At 50.7% G+C, this 11,403-nt stretch overlaps 1 protein-coding gene across 3 annotated transcripts in view; it reads left to right on the top strand.

Moving 5' to 3' along the window:
- Nucleotides 1–357: 357 nt before the first annotated feature.
- The window catches only part of LOC140897158 (somatomedin-B and thrombospondin type-1 domain-containing protein), a 32,145-nt gene continuing 21,099 nt past the window's right edge, over nucleotides 358–11,403 (top strand). For 2 of the 3 annotated variants that reach the window (XM_073309544.2, XM_078848166.1), the window contains exon 1: nucleotides 763–1,012. In XM_073309544.2, coding sequence (XP_073165645.2) covers nucleotides 781–1,012 — 232 coding nt within the window. In that variant the 5' untranslated portion in view covers nucleotides 763–780. Of the gene's footprint in view, nucleotides 548–762; nucleotides 1,013–11,403 lie in introns of those variants that run through there. The other variant, XM_078848165.1, reaches the window with a different exon arrangement.

Below are 11,403 nucleotides of genomic sequence, written 5' to 3'. Positions count from 1 at the left end.
CCTCCCACCCTCGGTCCCAGCCCAGAGCAACCTCCTGCACCCCAACCCCTCATCCCCAGCCCTAGCCCTGAGCCCACACCCTCAACCAGAGCCCTCACCCTAGCCCCCAATTTTGTGAACATTCATGTTCCACCATACAATTTCCATATCTAGATGTGGATCTCTGGCCAAAAAGTTTGCCCACCCCTGGCCAAAGGAAACCCGGTGCTACCTGACCCTCATTAGGGGTGTGGGGCTCTTCAGAGGCAGTTTCAGCGCTACTCTTTGGTGTCAAGGGCTGAGGAGAGCAGGACAGCCGGGACCGGGGGAGGGAAGGTGAATGAAATGAGCCCCAGGGCCCCGCCCTGCCGAGCGTTGAGGGGGACTCTGTGGATGAAACTCAGCCACAAGTGTGAGCCGGAGCCTGGGCACGTGTGTCCAAGGGGCGCCAGCGCCGAGCACCGGGGGCTCGCTGGGGGCGGAGCAGGAGGGTCCCGGCCGGTGTGCCAGAACTACCGGCAGCAGGGCAGGCGCCTTGTTCCTTTACATCGCGGGAGCTGGGCTGGGGGTAAGGGAGCCCCGGGATTCGCCCCCTCCCTAAAGCGCAGCCCGTTGCGGGGACGAAGAGTTGAGCAGCCGCTGGCATCACCGGCTCCGCAGCACCTGGGCGCCGCGCCCCTGCGGCGGCGGCCGCCGGGCTCCCCAGGCGGTGCCGGCCCGGCCCGGCCCGCCCCGCCTGGGGCTGGGCGCGGCTGCGGCCGGCTTTGCCTTTGCTGCCCTCGCCCCGAGCCGGGCGCGGCGATGGCTCGGGGCCCCGGCTGGCTGGCGGCGGCGGCGGCCGCGCTGCTGTTGCTCCTTCTGGCGCCCAGCTCGGAGGCCGGCTGCGCCGAGCTGGGGCGCTGCTGCCGGGGCAGGGACCTGGCTTGTGTCAGCAGCGGCTGGAGACCGGACCGATCCCACGGCGCCTGCTACTGCGACCAGGCGTGTCCCCGCACCATGGACTGCTGCCACGACTACCCGCAGGCCTGCCCAGGTGGGTGAGCGCCCGCTGCGGCGTGCGGCCAGAGGGGCTGGCCCGGGAAGGAGCCGAGCACCCCCAGGTGCCGCGGGGAGGGGCTGAGCACTCAGCACCCATAAGTCACTTCGAAGGTGCCGCCCTGGCACCCATAGGTGCCATGGGCAGGTGCCATCTGCTCGTCGGTCCCAAGGTGAGGCAGTGAGCACGCACGTGTCTCCTGGAAGCCTCCCCCCAGTGCCTGTGGGGGGCCAGGAAGAGGTGCCAGGCCGCCTCAGGCTCAATATCAGGGTTTGGCTCAATATTTGGTGTTTTGCCCTAGATTTTACTGACTAGGGTTTGTGCTGCTGGGCAGCTCCTGGTCTGATCTGAGAAATCAGTAACAGCCTGGGCAATGCCTCTTCTGGGATAAACTCCTTGTCGTCTCCCTTAGCACCCCCCACCCCCTTTTCTGGTGTTTAGAAATAACCAAGGGAGTTTAAGGGGCACCATCAACTGGAAAGAAATCTAGTCCATTTTAAAAAAAATGGCCCAAGAGCAGTTTCAGATCCCACACCTGCCCCGAGTTCCCTTTCCATTTCAGTATCGTGTGTGACCCTACTGTGCGTCTGTTTTCAAAAGCACCCCCTCCCCCCCGTTACTGTGTGTAACCTCCCACCCCAACAACAGAGGGAACTGGCTGTGCAGGAGAAACCCGGAAACAGGCCATCACAAATGCACACGGTACACAGACTGGTTTTCTTGTCATCTCCAGTTATAGGAACCCAGGGCATTACTTGTAAGAAGAGTAGGTAAACCGTTTTGAGGCAGCAGTTCGATGAGAAGTTTATGGTTTGCATGTAAGATTAGGGTTTACTAACCTTCAGGATGTCATGGGGCTACTTAGGTGAGGTTTATTATTTTAATGAGGGGTGTATCACCATAGTATTTGAGCACCTCTACAAGTATTAATTACGCTTCAGAAACCTCTGTGGAATAAGGAAGTAACAGCTCCATTTTGCAGAGAGGGAAACTGAGGCCCAAGCTTAAATGACTTGCCCAAGGTCACATAGGAAGTCTGTAACAGAAATGGGGAAAGAACCCAGATCTCTCGAGTCCCAGTCCTGTGCTTAAATCACAAGACCAGCTTTCCTCTCATTAATGAATTGCTAATTCTAGGACAAGAGCCTCTGCTGTTGTCAATCGCTACAGCTCCCGAGAAGTCAGAATGCTCTCAAACTCTGTAAGTGTCTGGTCTGGGTTCGGGCTGGGATTTGAGCTGGCTGGACCCTGAGCCCCAGTCCATGAGCAGCTGTGTTTACATATTGATGTGCAGTTCAGAACAGCAGGGGGGTGGAACAAGCAGTAAAATGCTTTAGAGCAAAGTGCAAATCTTTAATCAGGGAGGTAACTTTTTCCAGAGACGGGTGTAATCACCTGCCTGTTTCCCACAAGCATTTTCCTCAGAGTCAGATGCACACACAGATGGTATTCTGAAGAGGCCTAGTCATGAGCTCCATATTCTTCCTCCATTTGGCTCTGCCCTAACAAAGTTTTTGCCTCACGCAAACATTTCCGTGATCTTTTGGGAGCTCTACTTTATGAGGGAAAGTTCCCTGTGGGAAATGACTTCATTTAATCGCTTTAAATTGAATTTAGTGTTGGTGAAAGGGGCTGGGTTGGCAGTTCTGGAGACTGAAAACTCCTATATACCCAACATGCACAGCATAGATTACAGCAGTGCAAACGACACCTTCATTGTCTCAGCCCTGACCTGGAGTGGTTAACTCCAGGGATGAGAGAAGAGCTCAGTCACTTTTCCGACTTGGTTCCTCTGGGCTGAGGCTGCCAATGAGGGGGTCCGTCCTGTTGGTGCTAGACATCAGGGTGGCTTTTAGTGATGTGGACACTGGCCCACTGGAATCAAACTGTTTCACATGTGGGGAGTGTTTGAAGTACAGACACATCATGATTCCCAGTGACCATGCCCTAGAGCAGGGGTTCTCACAATTTCTCACAAAGTTCTCACCAACTCTTGCTGGTGGCCGCACTGACACTTCTCCCTAAAATTATTTATTTTTCCTAAAGTGAATAAAGTAAGATGCACACATATACATCCAAATCATTGTAATTTATTTATGTAAGATTTTTTTTTTGCAGACTCAATAATAAAAATAATGCACAGTTATCTCTATTCTTTACTGGACCTAACAGAATAGAAATACAAATAAGGTGCCTTGCACGTTCTTGTCTTTTTTATTATTGTTTCTTTTGGTTTTTTTGGTAAAAGTGATTGAACAACAATTTTGAAGTAAATTTAAAAATGCTTTGACATAATAGAAGTCCAAATAATAATGAAAAAACATATCTGCAAATAGGTCAAAATTTTTTATTTCAGAAAGACAAACATATCAATCCAATCTAGTAATACTGATAATAATAACAACAAACATAATACTATTATATTGTGTGTGACAGTAATAGTTCTGGGTTTTACCACATCATTGTGTGGATCAAATTACTTTCAAAAACGCAGAAGCTCTTTGAGAGGAAAGTCTGCAGGATGTTGGGTCTCCTGTGAAATTAGAAGAGGAGCTTCGAGGTTAGCATCAGTGAGGCAGTTTTGGTACTTGTTTTTCAGGAAATGAAGTGCACGGAATACCCTTTCACACAACACAGTAGTAGAAAACAGGGACAAGCAAAGCAACTTTAGCTTGGGGCTTGTAGGTGTCCTACAAAGTACACCTTATTCCAGAACTCCTGTATTGTAACACCAGGCTTACTGAAGTATATTTTCATTCTTGAATCATTGCACATTTTCAGCATGAAGAACTTGAGATTCCTTAAATCCAAAGAGTCAAAGGAAGCTAATCTGTCTTGAAAGGCAGTTTGTTTGTAGCCTAAAAAGATGAACCAGAGTTGTTAAATGGGTCAGTCACAAAGGTGTACTGATGGAAAAAGTTTCCCTCCCTGAAATGATTTTCAAGATCCTCTGAGAGGATACTCAGGTATTTGGTTACAGCTAAGCCGACTTTTTGCTCCACATTCTCATCCTGACAGCTGAGAAATTGACTAAGCTTGTTTTTTAAAAAACAAACAAAACCCCTGAAAAGTCCCATTCCTCTTGTAGGTGCTGGACGATGTCAATGATTGTCATTCTAAATGTATTAATTACCTCAGTGCTATCAAATATTGTTAGCTGAGGTTTCCGAGGCTCCCGGTTCAAGGAAGCAAGCTTTGGTAAAAACTCTTTCAAAAAGAGCAGGCAACCATGTTGTTGTTTTCTGGGACAGTTCTGGTAAAACTTTATTCAAAACCTCAACGAGCTCTTCCCAGAGCTCAAACAGCCTCTGTACACGGTCATTAAAACTAAGCCAGTGAACTGGGTTGTAATTCAGCAGCACCTGTAGGGTCTCTCAGCCCATTTCACACAGAGTTGTGAATCTCCCTTTATTGACGCTGCTGGTGTTGACAGCATTGATATGTTTTTTTCACTATGGATTCAACCTCCTCCATACTTTTCCTTGAAGCCTTGTGAGCAAGTACTACTTGATGGGCAAAATGGTGAACCAAAAAAGTTTGAGTGCACCTTTCTTGGAAGCCGTTCAGTACCCCTACTCGTGCACTTTGCATAGCTGCTGCCCCATCAGCTGTCAAATCGCAGAGATTGTCAAAGCTAACATGGCACTCCTGCATTCTCGCCTGAACACATTTAAAAATGTGTTTGCCAGTAGGCCTATCTCTGAGGCTCACCTGAGCTAAAACACCTTCAGAAAGACCATGGCAATCACAGTCCAGATAGCAAACGCATACGATTACCTTGGGATTCCTCATGACATCAGGGCTCTCATCCAAGCACAGACTGTAGAAAGGGCTTGCTGCGACTTTTCCAGCTATTTCTTTTTGTAGAAAATTCGTCAGATCTCTTGTGCTGTTCTGTAACGTGGCATTGCTCAGTGAGTGGTATCTCTCTGAAAAGCTTATTTTCTGGTTCTACGACCGGAACAATTTTCTTCAGGAGTTCTCCATCGCTGAATGGTTTCCTTGCTTTCCCCCAAAGCACAACTTTAAAAGTAGCTTTATTCAAAAAATCTTTGATCCGCCACTGTTGTCTTTTGAACTCTGTTTTTGCATCATGTAACAGCTTGCGCCTCTGAAACTCGTTGTGGTAATTCTGTTCAAGTACTCCTGCATGAGTGGTATAGTGATGTTGCAGCGCATAAATTTTTACTTGATGAATCTCTCTTACAAACGTGCTTGGAAATGTGTTTCTGAAGCAATCTGATTCCAAGAAACTGCGATTTCCCGCTGGTCTTGAAACGTTTGTTTTTCTTCCTTCCATGTTCTGCTTTTCTTAGCAGGAGGTGACTGCTGTGGGACCATCTCTGTATCGCATTCAGGGGCACTATCTGGCACTGATTTCTTTTTTGAAAAACTTTCTGATATCCATTTGTTGTCTCTAACTCTTTTGCCTTCTGCCACAAACAAATTTCAGCCTACTCAACACCACACCTTGATCTTGTCCATGATGAGGTTGAATAATGGCTGCTTATGGTGCTACAGTAGTGGGAGTTGTAAACACCGTGTGAATATGTTTTCTGTGATTTGAAAGGAAACCTAATCTATGTAATACAACTCTGCCTGCACTGTAGTAATATTTAGAAGGGAATGAGTCTGCATTATGATTTATGGCATTTACAAGGCAACTTTAAAACTTTACATCTCAGTGATTGTTTGGGTGCTCTGGTGCATAGGAATATTTTGACTTCTGTATTTGGGGGAGCAGGGCGGTGTGGATTTAACCAGGACCAAACAGGGCCTTGTGGGTGGGCAATGTGGACAACTGCCCATGGTCCTGCTGTGGTGCGGGGAACACCATGGACAAGAGGCAAGGAATGGGGCAGGTCTGGGGTGTGAGGCTGCGGAAGGGAGCTTGGGACAATGTGGGGGGAGGCAGTAGGGCCCATAGGTGATGGGGTGGTGGGTGGGGAGCCCGGGAGGCAGTGGGAAATAGTAGTAATCGGGGGCAGTCCTTAATTTGTAATGAAAGGTGTTGGGGTCAAGCTGGGTGGCTGCTGGCGGGTGCCCAGCTCTGAAGGCAGGTGGCATTGGGCTGCTAACTGAGCTGTGAACAGTGATATTTGTATCTTTTTTTTTTTTTTTTAAGATCTCACTTCAGAGCAAGTCCTGGCAAATTGAAACCTGGATGGAGGGGTGGGGCATGAGGCTCTAGATGAGGGGTGCCACCACCACGTGGTCAGAACTGATGGTGCCCTGGGCCACCTGCAGCATTCCAGCACCTGCAGCAGGCGCAGACCCCAACCATGCCCGCTGCTGCATGGCCAGGGCTTGGCCCCCAGGGCCGGCGCTTGGGGTCTGCGCCTGCTGCCGCATGACTGGGGCCAGAGGTTGGTGTCTGGGGCTGGCACCTACCGGAGCCTGCTGCCCTGCAACTGGGGCCAAGGGTTGGTTTCCAGGGCCAGCACCCTCTGGAGTTCACAGCCGGCACCGGAGATCTGCACCTGGAGCTGGCATCCAGGATCGGCGTCCATGGCCAGCCGCCAGGGTGGGCGGTCAGAGCACACAACCCAGGGTCGGCAGCTACTGCTGGGGTGGGGATTTGCGCTTGGGGTCGGCACCTGCTGCCGCTCGGCTGGGGGCAGGGGTCAGCATTGGTGCCCAGGGCCGGCACTCACCAGAGTTCAGGGTGGGCATTCAGGCAGTGGGGAGCTGGAGCCGGTTCGCTAGAACTGGTTGTTAAATTTAGAAGCCCTTTTAGAACCGGTTGTTCCGCAAGGGACAACCGGTTCTAAAAGGGCTTCTAAATTTAACTGGCCAAAAGTGGCACCTTAGGCGCCGACTCCATGGGTGCTCCAGCCCTGGAGCACCCAAGGGAAAAATTTGGTGGGTGCAGAGCACCCACCAGCAGCTCCCCACCCCCGGCCCCAGCTCACCTCTGCCTCCGCCTCCTCCGCTGAACGCTCCACCCCGCTCTGCTTCTCCGCCTCCACTCCGCCCTGCTTCCCGCGAATCAGCTGTTTGCGCGGGAAGCTGGGGCGGGCTCAGAAGCAGGCGGCGGCTTCCCACTCAGGCCCAGGGAGGCGGAGGTGAGCTGGGGCAGGGGGGCGTGAGGAGGACCGCCCGTGCCGCAGCAGGTAACCCTTGCAGGGGGGGTGCGCAGGGGAACTTCTCCCCGCCCCAGCTCACCTCCGCCACCCTCGGCCTGAGCAGGAAGCCGAGGCCTGCTTCTCAGCCCTCCCTGGCTTCCTGCCGAACAGCTGATTTGCGGGAAGCTGCGGGGGGGGCAGGGGCGCGGAAAAGAAGAGCGGGGCGGTGCGTTCAGGGGAGGAGGTGGATGCGGAGCGGAGGTGAGCTGGGGCTGGGCGCGGGAGCTGCCGGTGGGTGCTCCAGCCCCGGAGCACCCAGAGAGTCGGCGCTTAAGGCGCCACTTTTGATGTGATCAGTGAGGGGAGTGGCTGCTCCCCCCGAGCTACGCTCCCCCGCCCTTAGGAGCCAGATGGACCTGCCGGATGCTTCCTGGGAGCTGCCCCAGGTAAGCACCACCGGGACTCCCCACCTTGCCCCCCGGCAGGTGCCTCTGGCTCTTAAGGGTGGGGTGGGCACCCACTACGGTGGCCCATGAGACCCTCCTGCCCGGTTCTGGGGGCAGTCAGGGGACAGGGGAGGGGGATGGGTGGGGCAAGGGCCCGGGGGGGGGTCAAGGAACACGGGGGGGTTGGATGGGGCAGGAGTCCCAGGGGGCGGGGGTGGGCAACGACCCCCTCGTGGGGTGAGGAGGGAAGCTGTTAAGATTTTGGCAGCTTATCACTGCATCCAGGGCCAGCGCCCTGGGTCAGCTGCCAGGGTTAGTGGGTCAGAGCGCGTGGCCAGGGGTTGGTGCGCTGTGCGGTCAGAGCTAGGGATTGGAGCCTGCCACCACGCAGCCAGGGGTTGGAGCCTGAAGCCCCATGGCCGAAGGCTGGGGCCGCATGGCCAGAGTTGGGGGTCAGCACTGGAAATCCCTTGGCCTGAACCCTGTGTTGGCACCTAAAGCTCCAGGGCTGGAGCCCTGGTCCGCAGCCAAGCTCCCGAAGTCCCTGCTGCCCAACGACCGCAGGGCTGAACCCCAACCCCCCCGTTAGAGAGCGCCCCTTGCTCCTTCAGCATTGTGTCTCCAGAGAGGTGGTGCAGGGCAGCGCATCCAGGAGCAACAGGGAGGAAGGCGAGGGACTGATGCTTCCCCCCCCCCTCGCTGCCCAGGAGGGTGCCACGGCCACAGGGAAACCTCCTGGTGGCTGCATTTGAGAAACGGTGCCCTAGGGTATCACTGGCACTGTTAACTGCTGTAGTTGTGTCATGGACATGCAGGGTCGGAAGGGACCTCAGGAGGTCATCTAGTCCAACCCCCTGCTCAAAGCAGGACCAATCCCCAATTTTTGCCCCAGATCCCTAAATGGCCCCCTCAAGGATTGAACTCTCAACCCTTGGTTTAGCAGGCCAATGCTCAAACCACTGAGCTATCCCTCCCCTGGGTCTTGGAAAAGTTCTGCTATCACTTACCCGGCAAATGCAGACGGGGTGGGTATTTTTCTTTTCTTGCCTGCTAGAAGAAGCTGCTCTAGTCTAGAGAGTCACAAAGTGTGCTTGGAAGATCACCTCTTCTGTACCATTCGATGTGTGAGGGGAGGGGAGAGGAGGCTCCACCACCCACATGAGCAATGTTGGTTTGGACTCAACACAGGGCTGCTAGGTTTTAGGAACTGCCCCTCAGAGGTATCTTTCTCCAGCACCTGCGCTGACCACAGCAGTCAAATATTATTTTCGAGTAGTGCTGAGAGGCCCCAGTGCCATTGTACTAGCCATTTCAGACATGTAACACAGTGCCAGTCCCTGTCCTTAGGAGCTTGCACTCTAGGTAAAGGAGCAATTTCTGAGAGTGAGGGGAAGACCACAAAATATACAGCTCATCTGTCAGTGCTGCTGCAGGATGGAAATCATCTGACAAGCTGGCTGGCTGGAACAGTGAATAAACCTCTAAGAACACATCTAGAGATAACCGCCTAAAGGGATCAAGCTCTTGTTCACTGCTATAGTGCTATAGGTGTGCATGGCAAATAAGGCTATCCATGTCCGACAGTTTATGTTGTAGATTAAATCAAAAACACAATAAATACAATGGGGGTGGGATGCTGTTCAAAGAGACCATTGTTTTTTTTGTGTGTGTGTGTGTGTTAGCATAGGTTTTCTGAGCCTGGGTCTACACTACAGAATTACTTTGGTAGAACTATGTCACTCAGGCTGTGGATAATCCACCCTCCTAAGCAATGTAGTTATACCGACCTAAGCACTGGTGTGGACAGCACTGTGTCAGCAGGAGAGCTGCTTCCACCAACATAGCGACCGCCTCTCGTGGAGGTAGATTAACTAAGCTGATGGGAGAAGCTCTCTCCATGGGTTTAGAGCATCTTCATTAAAGTGCCATAGCAGTGCAGCTGCACCATTGCAGGATTTTAAGGGTAGACCTGCTGCTGATTTCCTTGGTTAAAGGGACTGCGGGGGGGGGGGGGAGAGAAAAACAAAACAAAAAAACCCCTCACTCCCCCTCCCTTTTAAGAAAAAAAAATAACTCTTGCTTTTCTTAGCTTAGATATATCAAGTCATGTCTTCCCTGAAGGCCTCCTTGGAAGACTAGTAACTGAAGTGGAAGATTTTTCAGCCCTCAGTTGAAGAGGCTGGGGGTAGAATTATTAACCAGGAGAAAGAAAAGTAGTACTTGTGGCACCTTAGAGACTAACCAATTTATTAGAGCATAAGCTTTCGTGAGCTACAGCTCACTTCCTCAGATGCATCTGAGGAAGTGAGCTGTAGCTCACGAAAGCTTATGCTCTAATAAATTGGTTAGTCTCTAAGGTGCCACAAAGTACTACTTTTCTTTTTGCGAATACAGACTAACACGGCTGCTACTCTGTAACCAGGAGAACTTTCTTCCCAATTGTATGCCAGGTATTGGAGTTACCAAAAACATAATTAGAGAAGGTGGATGACTTATTATTATTTTTTTTAATTGGACCTATTTCTGTTGGTGAAAGAGGCCAGCTTTCAAGCTGCTCAGAGCTCTTCTTCAGGTCTGGGAAAGTTGACATGTTGAGTCACCCTAAATGGAAGGTGGAATGGCTTGTTTAGCATAAGAAGTTAGCATATAAGAGACCATTCAAACTGAAGGGGGCAGTTAACACCTCTGCAGTCATAGGATAACACAGAGGGTTAGTGGGTTAGAGATTGCTATAATGAGTCATAAATCTGACTGCTGAGCTTGAATTAATATACAAACTAGATAAGGTGCCACAAGTACTCCTTTTCTTTTTGCGAATACAGACTAACACGGCTGTTACTCTGAAACTAGATACCATTAACTTGGGTTTGAATAGAGACTGTGCGGATTTGTTCTTGTGCTTTTTCAGGGAGTTTCTTGAGCAAATACTGTATTTATTTTGCTAACCCTCAGTGGGATCAGAGGGGTAATGGCTTGTAGAAAGTGGTGTCCTCATACCTTCTTGTCAACTGTTTAAATGGGCCATCTTGATTATCACTACAAAAGTTTTTTTTTCTCCTGCTGATAATAGCTCATCTTATTTAATTAGCCTCTTACTCCACCTTTTCGTGTTCTCTCTCTCTCTCTCTGTGTGTGAGTGGGTTGGTGTGTATATATATGTGTATATAAAATCTTCTTACTATATGTTCCATTCTATGCATCCGATGAAGTGAGCTGTAGCTCACGAAAGCTTATGCTCAAATAAATTTGTTAGTCTCTAAGGTGCCACAAGTCGTCCTGTTCTTTTTGCGGATACAGACTAACACGGCTGCTACTCTGAAACCTGTCATAAATCCAGTGTCTTTATTAAGACCATGATTTTTAGTGTCTAACAAAGTCATGAATTTATGCTCCCAGGCTTGTCTTTTGAAGGTGCTGCACAGATTTCCTTTGAGGACAAGGACTGAGAGGTCACATATGGAGTGATCATTTTGTGAAAAGTGCTCACCAACAGATGTCATGGTATTTCTGTGTCTCATCATTTTTCTCTGTGAGTTCATTTGAGAGCGTAGTGATTCTGACTTCGCCCACACAGGTGGTGTTAGGGCATTTAGTGTACTGGGTAAGGTGTTGTGACAGGCATGTGTAGGACTGACGGATCTTGAAAGGCATGTTGTGGGTGGTGTTGATCATCGTCTCAGTGGAGATATGACTGTAGGTTGTGCATCTGTTGTTCTGGCAAGGGCTGGTGAACTTTGAGAAGCTTGCTTATGATGATCTTGCAAGGTTGGGGGGTTGTTTGAAGGTCACAAGAAGGAGTTTGGGAAGGATTTCTTTCAGGATGTGGTTCCCATCCAAAAAACCCATAATTGACTGTCAATCCTGTTTCTTCTCAGTA

Source organism: Lepidochelys kempii, chromosome 13, assembly GCF_965140285.1.
Source record: "Lepidochelys kempii isolate rLepKem1 chromosome 13, rLepKem1.hap1, whole genome shotgun sequence".
NCBI lineage: Eukaryota > Metazoa > Chordata > Testudines > Cheloniidae > Lepidochelys > Lepidochelys kempii.
This window is presented reverse-complemented; position numbering and strand designations above follow the sequence as displayed.